Here is a 12,322-nt window from a genome sequence, read left to right as displayed (position 1 = left end):
GTCGTTAAGGCTGTTTTATATCTTTTTTATTTTGAGTTTTATAATTTTTTTATTATGGTTTTTTGAATTTTTTTTATTCTGGTGTTTTATATTTTTGTTGTTTTTTACATTTAGTCTTTTTTATTTAATGGTTATTAATTGAAGCCCAATTTTTTATCGTTTTTAATTTGATTTATTATTTATGTTTAAAAATATTTTTATTTATTAAAAAAAAGGATATTTTTTGTTGTTTCCTATTTATAATAGAATCAGTAAAACCTACAGTCTGCAGTCGGAAATTATCCGATTATATGAATTTTTTTCCAGACCAAATAAAAACATGTATTATTTATATATTTTTATAGTTATTTATATATTTCATATTTTTTTATATTTTATATATATATATTTATTTATATTTATTATATATATTATATTTTTGTTTTGTTTGTTTATGCTTTTTGTAAAAAAAATAAAAAAATAATGAATATAAAATATATAAAAAAATAAAGAAAAAAAATATTGAAAATATAGAAAATATAAATATATATAAAATTTTTTTTTATATATTTTATTTTTTTTATATTTATAATATTTTCGATATGTTTTACTTTAAATTTTTTTTTATATATTGTTACGTTTATTTAATGTTTTTTTTTTACTTTTTTTAATTTTTTTTTATTATGCTATATTTTTTAATATTTTATAATTTTTAATATTTTTTTTTTGTATTTTTAATATAATTTTATATTTCTTTAAATTTCACTGCATTTTTTACAATTTTTTCTTCTACTTTTTCGAGTACTAAACGTCAAAAAATGGTATAAAATCATTTGAAATGTAAGATTGAAAATTAAACACAATATGTGCTATTTTTAATCCCAAAGTTATCTACTCATACTGTTTTAATCGTTTAACAAACTTTAGCTAGAATGAAATGTTTTCAATTTTATTGGAAAAAAAAACAGTGCCACCTTTCTAGACGCAATATTACAAAGCTTACCGTGGGATGAAAATATTTTACAATAATTTCATATAAAGCATTCGGTTGGCCATTCTCGTCATATAGACTCTTAAAATCTTCACCCCAATTAACACATAAACGGCAGCTGCTATTCTGGTCGGACATATTCGAAAGAAGGGCAAAAAGTCAAAACTCCAGCAGCAGTCAAATTCTATTGGAGAAAAGTGTTTCAAAGAAATTTGGTTTTTTGAAAAGTTTTTTTTTTATAATAGCTATGAAGCCTGACTGGAAATGGATAATGGGCTTTTTTAAATGATATGCAATAAATCTGAATAAAATGATGTATATGTGACTCAATTTGGAAGATATATGTAAGAAGCTCAACATTTCTTAATCCTGATAGAAAATATTGCCTAAATAAATTCGAATATGTCCAACTGGAATTGCCCTTTAGCATGCATTTCTATTTTTTGTAACTGAAAAATTTTAACCAAAAATTTAGAAAGTAATAATTCTTCTGTAGGTCACCGTAGAGCAGAGGTTAGCATGTTCGTCTATGACGCTAAACCAATGGGTTAAAATCCTGGTGAGAAAATAAGAAAAACTATTTTCAGCGGTGGTTATCCTCTCCTAATGCTGGCGACATTTGTGAGGTACTATGCGATATAAAAACTTCTTCCCAAAGAGGTGTCGCACTGCGTCAAGCCGTTCGGAGTCGGCTATAAAAAGGAGGCCCCTTATTGAGCTTAAACTTGAATCGGACAGCTCTCATTGATATGTGACAGTTTGTCCCTGTTTTTTTATGTTCATGGGCAAATTTGCATTGGCAATTATTCTTCTAAAATTTTAGTATTCTAAAAATTGTCAAAATGTGCTCAAGCTCTGGATGAGCACATTTTGATCCACTTTTTCTAAAGAAAGAAAGTTCTTATTTAACTTTTGTAAATAGCGCCCTATGTCACATAAGTAAGGCTCATCCATCAGAAAAAAAAACTTCAAATGTGGTCACAGAGACACCAATGACACAAAACACATTCAAATAAGACAGCAATACATGAATTTTGACTCATATTTTCACAAAAACGGTTTTATTGAGATTCCATTGCAGGATATTGTCCGGCTTTAGACCATTGTTTAATGCTTTCTATTAGAAGAATAGTATAGCAAACAAAAAAAAACATTTAAAATTCAGCAAAAAGTATGTTGTTGCTAGAAGCATTTGACTTGTTTCCCGTATCGCGATTTCATTTTCGACCAAGAAAAATCATCAGCAGGAGATTTCAAATGGATCATGGTGCTTTACAACCATTCATCAAGTCGTAATAAAAAGAGCCCTGTTCAAATTCAGATGTGTGCTTTACAACTTACTCTAGTTGGAATGGTTCTAAAGCACTCTGATCCATTTGACATCTCCTGCTGATGATTTTTCTTGGTCGAAAATGAAATCGCGATACGGGAAACCAGTCAAATGCTTCTAGCAACAACACTCTTTTTGCTGACTTTAAATGTTTTTTGCTATACTATGAATAGAAAGCATTAAACAATGGTCTAAAGCCGGACAATACCCTGCAATGGAATCTCAATGAGATTTTAAGACCAAAACAAGAAAGCGCGAAACAGTTCAAGAACGTTGTACTTTATGGATGTCCAAAACCGCAATTAAGAATTTCAATGAAAGTTGCTCTTAGGGCAAAATTAAACTGGATTTTTTCTAAAAAGAAGGTTAACGAAATTTTCTCTAAAGACAAAATTTCTAAGAAATTGTTTTTTCTAAATGAAAACATTCTAGGAAATTTCCTTCAAAGACAAATTGTTCATGACATTTCTATAAAGAGAAACTTTCCATAAAATATTCTCCAAAAAAAATGCAATGAAATTTTCTCTAAAAAAAAGGTTCCAAGAAATTTTTTTAAGGAAAAAAAATGCTATGAAATTTGCTCTAAAAAAAATTTTTCCAAGAAATTTTCTTTATAGAGAAAATTTATAAGTAATTTTCTTAAAAAAAAATTATATGAAATTTTCACTAAGATATATTTGTTTTTGTTTGACCAATTTGGGTTGAAGAAATGTTGTCATGTTAGATCAGGGAATGAAATCTAACGAAATTTCAATTCATACTTAGTGGTTCTTAAATTTCAAAAATTCCCCTTAAATAAAACGATACATAATTCACAATAGAGATTTTGAACGATTTTACTCGTTCACGAATGCGGTATTTTGGCGCCAGGCTTTCCAAGACGATTTCTGTGGTGGTCGTAGAGAAACTGATAATTCATTGGAAAGTCCATATAAAGCGTTTTAGTATAGAAAAAATCCTGACAATTGCAGTTTTTGAAAATCTCGTTGGTACAAAATTTTTAATCTCACTATGTGATTAAAAATTTTGTTTTAGCTGAATGGCGAAAGGCAAATCGAATTGGATTATTGGAAATGAAATTTGAGAATGACTAAACCTCAGATAGCACAAATAAATTATTAGCTCATTTTGATATAAAAACTTTCTTTACATCTACAACATTTATAACTTGCTTCTAGGTCTCTGTTTACTTAACACAAGTAAAATATGAACTTAAGTATAGTAACAGTACTATTTATTAATGAAAATAGCTTTTCAAAACGTTTGAGGAGGAGGCTTAACACAACCTAATGAGTAAAAGACAGATCCCCCTCATGCTCCCAATTCCTCCACACTTTGCTTACAGTATTTACTACCAGCATAAAAAATATTTTCAGAACTTTATGAAATATGTTATATATATATATATATATATGCGTATATACCCCACCGAAGCCACCGTTGTACAGAGGATGGCATGTCCGCCTATGACGCTGAACGCCCGGGTTCGAATCCGGGCGAGAACATCAAAAAAATTTTCAGCGGTGGTTATCCCTCCTAATGCTGTTGGCATTTGTGAGGTACTTTTCCGGGTAAAGACTTCTCCCCAAAAAGATGTCGTATTGCGGCACGCCGTTCGGATTTTATTCGCGTTTATTGTCAAATATTTTTATACCCTCCACCATAAGATGGGGGGTATACTAATTTCGTCATTCTGTTTGTAACTACTCGAAATATTCGTCTGAGACCCCATAAAGTATATATATTCTTGATCGTCGTGAAATTTTATGTCGATCTAGCCATGTCCGTCCGTCTGTCCGTCCGTCCGTCCGTCCGTCCGTCCGTCCGTCCGTCTGTCTGTCGAAAGCACGCTAACTTCCGAAGGAGTAAGGCTAGCCGCTTGAAATTTTGCACAAATACTTCTTATTAGTGTAGGTCGGTTGGTATTGTAAATGGGCCATATCGGTCCATGTTTTGATATAGCTGCCATATAAACCGATCTTGGGTCTTGACTTCTTGAACCTCTAGAGTGCGCAATTCTTATCCGATTGGCACGAAATTTTGCACGACGTGTTTTGTTATGATATCCAACAACTGTGCCAAGTATGGTTGAAATCGGTTCATAATCTGATATAGCTGCCATATAAACCGATCGTGGGTCTTGACTTCTTGAGCCTCTAGAGTGCGCAATTCTTATCCGATTTGAATGAATTTTGGCACGACGTGTTTTGTTACGATATCCAACAACTGTGCCAAGTATGGTTGAAATCGGTCCATAACCTGATATAGCTGCCATATAAACCGATCTTGGGTCTTGAATTCTTGAGCCTCTAGAGTGCGCAATTCTTATCCGATTGGAATGAAATTTTGCACGACGTGTTTTGTTACGATATCCAACAACTGTGCCAAGTATGGTTGAAATCGGTCCATAACCTGATATAGCTGCCATATAAACCGATCTTGGGTCTTGACTTCTTAAGCCTCTAGAGTGCGCAATTCTTATCCGATTACAATGAAATTTTGCACGACGTGTTTTGTTATGATATTCAACAACTGTGCCAAGTATGGTCCTAATCGGTCCATAACCTGATATAGCTGCCATATAAACCGATCTTGGGTCTTGACTTCTTAAGCCTCTAAAGTGCGCAATTCTTATCAGATTGGAATGAAATTTTGCACGACATGTTTTTTTTTATGATATCCAACAAGTGTGCCAAAAATGGTTCAAATCGGCTCATAAACTGATATAGCTGTCATATAAACAGATTTGGGGACTTGACTTTTTGAGCTTCTAGAGGACGCAATTCCTACCTGATTTGGCTGAAATTTTGCATGACGTTTTTTATTTTTTCTTTCAACCACTGTGTCAAATAAGGTTTAAATCGGTTCATAACCTGATATAGCTGCCATGTAAACCGATCTGGGATCTTGACTTCTTGAGCCTCTAGAAGTCGCAATTATTATCCGATTTGCCTGAAATTTTGTACGATGGATCCTCTCTTGACTATCAACATACGTGTTGATTATGGTCTAAATCTGTTTATAGCCCGATACAGCTCCCATATAAATCGATCTCTCTATTTTACTTCTTGAGCCCCCAAAGGGCGCAATTCTTACTCGAATTGGCTGACATTCTACACAGGTCTCCAACATATAATTTAATAGTGGTCTAAACCGGATCATATCTTTATATCGCTCTAATAGCAGAGCAAATCTTTTCTTCTATCACTTTTTGCTTAAGAAGAGATGTCGGGTAAAGAACTCGACAACTGCGCTCCATGGTGGAGGGTATATAAGATTCGGCCCGGCCGAACTTAGCACGCTTTTACTTGTTTATACTATTTGGTATCAATTTTAATACCAGACGAAGTAGGCTATTAACAATTGAGGACGTCACATATGTATTCTTGTCATCGCAGCAAAAGTGTAGTTAATCTTTGTACTTAAAATGTTGACGCCATTACAAAATATTTGTTTGAATTTAATAAAATGTTTTAACACGATTTGTGTGCGCAAAAACGTGTACGAATGTAAACGAAAGCCGGGAAAACGGTAATAGTACAAACTCTGAGGCCGTTAGCTATGTATATCAAAAACATGGCAGTCTCTTCTGTGGAAAACGATGCTGGGGGTTGGTATATCCATATGAAAACCACTTCTGAGAATCAAGGATATGGAATGAAATTGCTGAATACATTGAATTGAGGTTGGTCATGGTGTAAAATTATTTTTCGTATTTATGTTATTGTATTGAATAATTATTAACATAAATACAGCGGTCAAAAAAAGTATTCATCATTAGCAAAATTGATAATAAATTCACTTATTTTGGGTAATTGAAGAAAATTTAAAGTAAACAAATAATGCAGTTTTATGCAATAGTTTATTTTTCGTAATATGTTTTAAAATAAATTCAAAAAATAAATTTAATTAGCGCAAAAAATGCAATTTTATATAATAACACCAAAAACAGAACAAAAAAAGTATTCATCATTGATGTGCTATCATCAAAGTCAAATTCAAATATTATTTGGGAATCCCCCTTTTCTGTTTTATTTAGTAAAGGAGGCTTTGCCCTTGACAGCAAATATTTAATTTCATTGAAAATATAGTTTTTGTCAAAATGGGTCGTAAGCAAAACGAGGTTTCTGATGAGGTAAAAATTTTGATAATAAAACACCACAGGAATGGTTTAACTCAAAAAACTATCAGTGAAATATTAAATAGACCACGATCTACTATACAATCCATCATCAGAAAGTGGACAGAAACGAAAACTGTTGACAATAAACCAAGATCTGGTCGACCAAAAGCACTTTCAGTTGGAGATGTGCGTTGGCTAGTGCGGCAAGTTCAGAAAACTCCGAAGACAAATGCGACCATTCTTCGTAAAAACACTATGGAATATTTAGGGAAGGAAGTTACTACACAAACAATTCGAAATACACTCAAAAGGCATAGTTACAGAGGAAGAACTGCACGTAAGAAGCCCTTTATAAATAAAATAAACCGAGTGAAAAGGCTAAACTTCGCAAAAATGTATGTAAAACAGCCCGAATCATTTTAGAAAACAGTCATTTTTGCAGACGAGAGCAAGTTTAATCTTTTTGGGTGCGATGGAAAGGTCATAGTGTACAGAAAACCAAATACAGAGCTTGAAGAACGAAACACAGTTGCTACTGTAAAACATGGTGGAGGTGGTTTAATGGTTTGGGGGTGTATGGCGGCTTCAGGAGCGGGAAATCTTGAAATTATTAATGGAGTAATGGATCATAAGTATTACATTGACATTTTAAAGAGGAATTTAAAAGATAGTGCTGTAAAACTTGGGCTTGGTAATAACTTTCAATATTATCAAGATAATGACCCCAAACATTCTGCTTTAAATACCAAGATGTGGATGCTGTATAACTGCCCCAAAGTCATTAAAACTCCTCCTCAAAGTCCCGACTTGAACCCAATTGAACATCTTTGGAAACATCTCGAACGCAAATTGAGAACGCGCAATTTTTCGAGCAAGAGTCAAATGCAACAGGTGATAATGGAGGAATGGACTAATATAGACCAAAATATAACCGCTAAATTAGTCCAATCGATGTCAAACCGTTTAAAAGAAGTTATAAGACGCGGTGGTCGAATAACAAAGTATTAATTTTTTTAAATTATGTTATTTATTTTTTTGTTTTTTTGCAATGATGAATACTTTTTTTGTTTAATTTTTTGTGTTCAGCTGTAAAATGGCCCTTTTTGTTCCAATAAATACTATTTTTTTCTTTAAAAACAATGAAATTGTGTACATATATATCACACAAGCACTACTGCATCATTAGTTTAATATGTTTTTATTCCAATTGTCTTTTGTAGACTTATTAAAAAAAAAACATTGAATGATGAATACTTTTTTTGACCGCTGTACGTAATTGAAATAAAATGAGGTATAAATTATCTTCAATGTTTTTTATTTTAGTTCATTAGGGGGGCGGAAAATTTAATAACGCTTTGTTACTATGACCAATAACGGTGTGGTACTAAAACCAATAACAGATTGATATTAAAATCAATACCAGTACGGTAATAAGGCTAATACCAAACGATACTAATCATTTTATATTTCATCCATACAATGGCGGTATTGCTTTGTTCCCATACGGTGTTGCTTGAATATCAATACCGTATTGTACCGAATTAAGCACGTTTGGTATCAACATTGCTCTGGATGTACTTATTAAAAACCATAATAGTTATTGTCAATAAATAAAATATTTACTAATTTCGAAGAAATGATGGAAAGAAAACAAGTAAATCCCGATTTAGTTCGACGAGATCGAACTTTGGATACCTACTACCTCGGATATATTAACCACTTTTTGTACAAATCCGGTGAAAAATGCACCATTTATGAACCCATAGAAGCTACATAGAAATATGGGTCAAATTCGGTACAGGCATTAAGGGGTATTACACAAATCGCTGTGTCAAATTTCAACGAAATCGCATAATGAGAGCGCCTTTGATGGGCCAAAGAATTAAATCGATAGATCCAGTGGTCCCATTTAGACTATACCCGGTACAGATGTCAGCCGAATACAACTGGCTGAGTCAAATTTTAACAAAATAAGGCAATTTATACTCGGCACAAATATCAAGGTTCTTAGCATAACTCAATGTGCTAAATTCCAGCGAAAACCGGTAATAAATGTGGTTTTAATGGGCCTAAGACCTTTCATAGACAGATCGGTCCACATGGGTGCTCTATAAAGTCTGATAAAGCACATCTTCGTACCAATCCTGCCCATATACAAATAAATAATGAATGCAAAGTCACAGCTCATTTTTGAAGATAGATGATTTCAACAGATGGACATACATATATATTATTATTATTATTTATTAATAGATTTTTGAGTACACAATGATAGAGGTTTGAGATTCAGTGTTGTTGTAAATCTATAAAGCTGGCATAGCAAGAATGCTGTTAGCCATATAATTCATTGATATTACCAAAGGTTGGCTGATTATAGTATGTTAATCTATGTTATATAAAGTTGTTTACATATTGGAGACTATAAAAAAGAGAAAGTGCTATTTTAAAAGTTAAATTCATTTTGTATAAAGTTTCTATATTTAATACAATTTTCTAAATATTTGTATAGAGATAAAAAATTCGTGCCATTCAATATGCTTATTACTTCGTTTACATTAAGTGTGGGCTTATTAAAGTAAATAATTCTGAGATTTGTGTATATTGGGCACGAGCCGATAAAGTGGAAGGTGTTCTCGGTTTCGTCTGTGTTACAAATTGAGCAAACGCCATCGGTATTGTCTCTGAAAGATCTAGCATTTAAATTAAGTAACCCGCCTCTAGCCTTTACAATGATACTTGTAGCACGTGAAGATAAGTTCGCAGTGAGTTCCGGTATCCTGGTGTATTCAAGCTGTGGGTAAAGGTCATGGAACTGTGAGCCTTTTGCCCTAACCTCAAAATCTAATCTCTCCTTTGATTTAAGTAGTTCTATAACTTCTTTCCAGTACGAGGGTAAATGTGTCGCGTTGTAGTGCAAAGAAAATTGCAGAGATTGGCATATATTGGACCATTCTTCTGCCCAAGACATATTCAGTTCTATGATCTTCAGCGCAAGAATACGTGGTAATCGTCGACAGTCTAGTTGGAGTACTCTGTCAATGTAGCAAAAATGTGTCTTCAATGTAGAACAGAAAAGTGAATTGAATCCAGTTTCCAGATATAACATGTAGTTAGGCGTATTGTTAGGCAGATATAACATTTTCTTAATAAAGAATCTAAACAATTTCTCCACGTCCTCATATCTTACACATCCCCAAATTTCTGCGGCATAACACATTATAGACTTTGAACACGATTCAAAAATTTTAAGTTTATTAGCCTTCGATATTTTTGGGTGATTAATATATCTTGACCAAGTAGAATTTATCGCCATTTTAGACGCAGTGAGCTTGTTCTGAAGATGTTTTCTAAAAGATAAGTTGTAACTTAATTCGACACCAAGGTAAGTGTAACTATTCACAATTTCGATATTCTGATTCCCAAACCGCCAATTCAAGTTTCTAGCGACTCTTGTGCCCTTCCGGAAAATAAGTATCTTAGATTTGGCAAGGTTTACCTTCAGACTCCATGTCAAACAATACTCCTCAAGAACGTTAATCATATCTTGTAACCCTTCTGCAGTTTCAGACAGAATGACAATGTCGTCTGCATACAAAAGAACTTTAATGTTAGTATCTGCTACGTTCACACCTCCTGGTAAAGAATCGGGTAAGTCATTAACATATAAAGAAAACAGTACTGGGCTGAGTGTACAACCCTGCTTCACTCCTGTTTCCACCGAAAAGTAATCTGAGAATGCATTTCCGTCCCAGATTTTACTCGTAGTATTTTCATACAATAGTTGCAATATCCGCACAATCTTCGTAGAGAGTCCATAGCTTGACAATTTATAAAATAAGCTGTTTCTGGGGATCAGATCGAAAGCAGATGAGAAATCTACAAAGAAAGCGTAGGTAGCCTTGTTCTTCAAATTATTCAAATTAACAATGTTAACCAGATTGAATATATTGTCAAGCGTGGAGTACTCTTTTCTGAACCCAGACTGGAACTCATTTAGAATGTCATTTCTTTCTATCCAAGCAGATATCCGATTCAAAAGCAAAGAGTTAAAGATCTTACAGTTAGTGTTTAGAAGTGACATATATACATATACATATATATTCCTTAAATATTGGAACCATAATAATTTTAAGATAAGGTATTATGAACCATGGTTTACATTTACTAAAGTTTCGCATTCGAAATATATAGGAAAACGTTCAAACTCGAACCGAATTATAAAAAAAATTCGTTGTACTCACTATAAGTAAATTGTACTTGTACATAGTTTATCTTCTTTACCCTTAAGTATTTTGATCTAAATTTAAGTAAAAAATTATAAACTAATTTGATTTAACTCATAAATGTGATAGGTAATTTTTTGAGTATAAGACAGAAAATCACAAAGAGATTGGAATTCATTATTCCATTTAGCAATTTTCCTCTTATTTCAAGTATGAAAATGCAAGCTGAAAATTATTTATATTGAAATAAATTTAAAATTTCCTTAAATATTGGAAACCCTAATGGTTTTAAGAAAATTTATTTTCAACAATGGTTGACATTACTAAGAAGTTAAATATTACTTATCTTCAGGAAATCCGTTTCAACAAAAATTCCCATTCTTGTTATATCTCCGACCGAATAATAACTAACGCAGTTAAACTCACTAAAAGCATATTTTACTTTCAGTTTTAATTTTTTCTTTAGTTTTAACTAAAGTTAAGTAAAAAATTATTAAATTATTTCATTTAACTCATAAATATGAGAGGTAATTTTTTGAGTGTAAGACACAACCATATAAGTTCATCATTTACTAATCTTTACCAATTTCCCCATTATTTCAGTATAAAAAGCAAGCTGAAAAAATTAAAATTTGAAAAACTACGTATATTGCATTTAGCATTTACTACTGTTTAGTAAAATATTTACTTATTTCGAGTTATATACGAAACGTTCAAACTTCAACCGGATTATAAAACTAAGAATTATACTCACTACAAGTAAATTTTACTTGTACATAGTTAATTTTCTTTGCCTTTAGGTAATAATAACTAAAGTTAATCAAAAAATTATTAAATAGTTTGATTTAACTCATAAATATGATGGATCATCTTTTGAGTGTAAGACAAAAAATCGAAAAATATTTTGGAATTAATTATTCCATTTAAGTTCAACTTCTACTAATCTTTTCCCCTTATTGCAAGTATGAAAATGCAAGTTTAAGTTTGAACTAATTTGATAGAACTCACAAATATGACAAATTTGAGTGTAAGACAGAAAATCCCAAAAATATTTTAAAATAATTTATTCTCTTAAAGTTCAACATTCATCTTCAGCAATTTTCCCATTATTTCAAGAATAAAAAGCATGCTGAAGAATTGAAAATTGAAAAAAGTATTTATACTGAAATAAAATTTAAAATATTGGAAACTCTAATGGGTTTAAGAACATATATTGCAAACAATGGTTGACATTAACTAATGTTAAATAAAGTATTTACTTATTTTAAAGAAATACCTGTCACCAAATTTTCTCATCGAGTTATATACGAAACGCTCAAACTGCAACCGAATTATAAAATGCAGTTAAACTCACTACAAGTCAATTTTACTTGTACATAGTTAATTTGTTTACCCTTAGGCAATATTAACTAAAGTTAAGTAAAAATTTTTAACTAATTTGATTAAACTCACAAATACGATAGGTAATTTTCTGAGCGAAATAGACAAAAAATCGATTAAAATTCCATATAAGGAAATTAGAGAATAAAAATAAATTCTCTGTATTATATAAAGATGCTAGTCAGATTGTATATAAAATATATCTAAAAAGTATGTTAAATTACAATTACTTAAGTTTAATAAAATGTACTTACCTAAGAATAAAAATCTTTTATGGTTTTCTTTTTTTGCAAATA

At 31.6% G+C, this 12,322-nt stretch overlaps 1 protein-coding gene across 14 annotated transcripts in view; it reads right to left on the bottom strand.

Annotated features, from left to right (window-relative positions):
* The window catches only part of LOC106092620 (zinc finger and SCAN domain-containing protein 12), a 190,266-nt gene that overhangs the window by 163,598 nt on the left and 14,346 nt on the right, over nt 1–12,322 (bottom strand). Inside the window, exon 2 of one of the 14 annotated variants that reach the window (XM_013259531.2) lies at nt 983–1,154. The exons of the other annotated variants lie outside the window; for them this stretch is intronic. Within the exon in view, the coding sequence (XP_013114985.2) occupies nt 983–1,108 (126 nt within the window). The 5' untranslated portion in view covers nt 1,109–1,154. The remainder of the gene's footprint in view (nt 1–982; nt 1,155–12,322) is intronic. 14 annotated transcript variants of the gene reach the window in all.

The sequence above is a fragment of the Stomoxys calcitrans genome, chromosome 1 (genome assembly GCF_963082655.1).
Source record: "Stomoxys calcitrans chromosome 1, idStoCalc2.1, whole genome shotgun sequence".
Taxonomy (NCBI): Eukaryota; Metazoa; Arthropoda; class Insecta; order Diptera; family Muscidae; genus Stomoxys; species Stomoxys calcitrans.
Note: the sequence above shows the minus strand (reverse complement) of the source record. Positions and strands in the feature narration are given on the sequence as shown.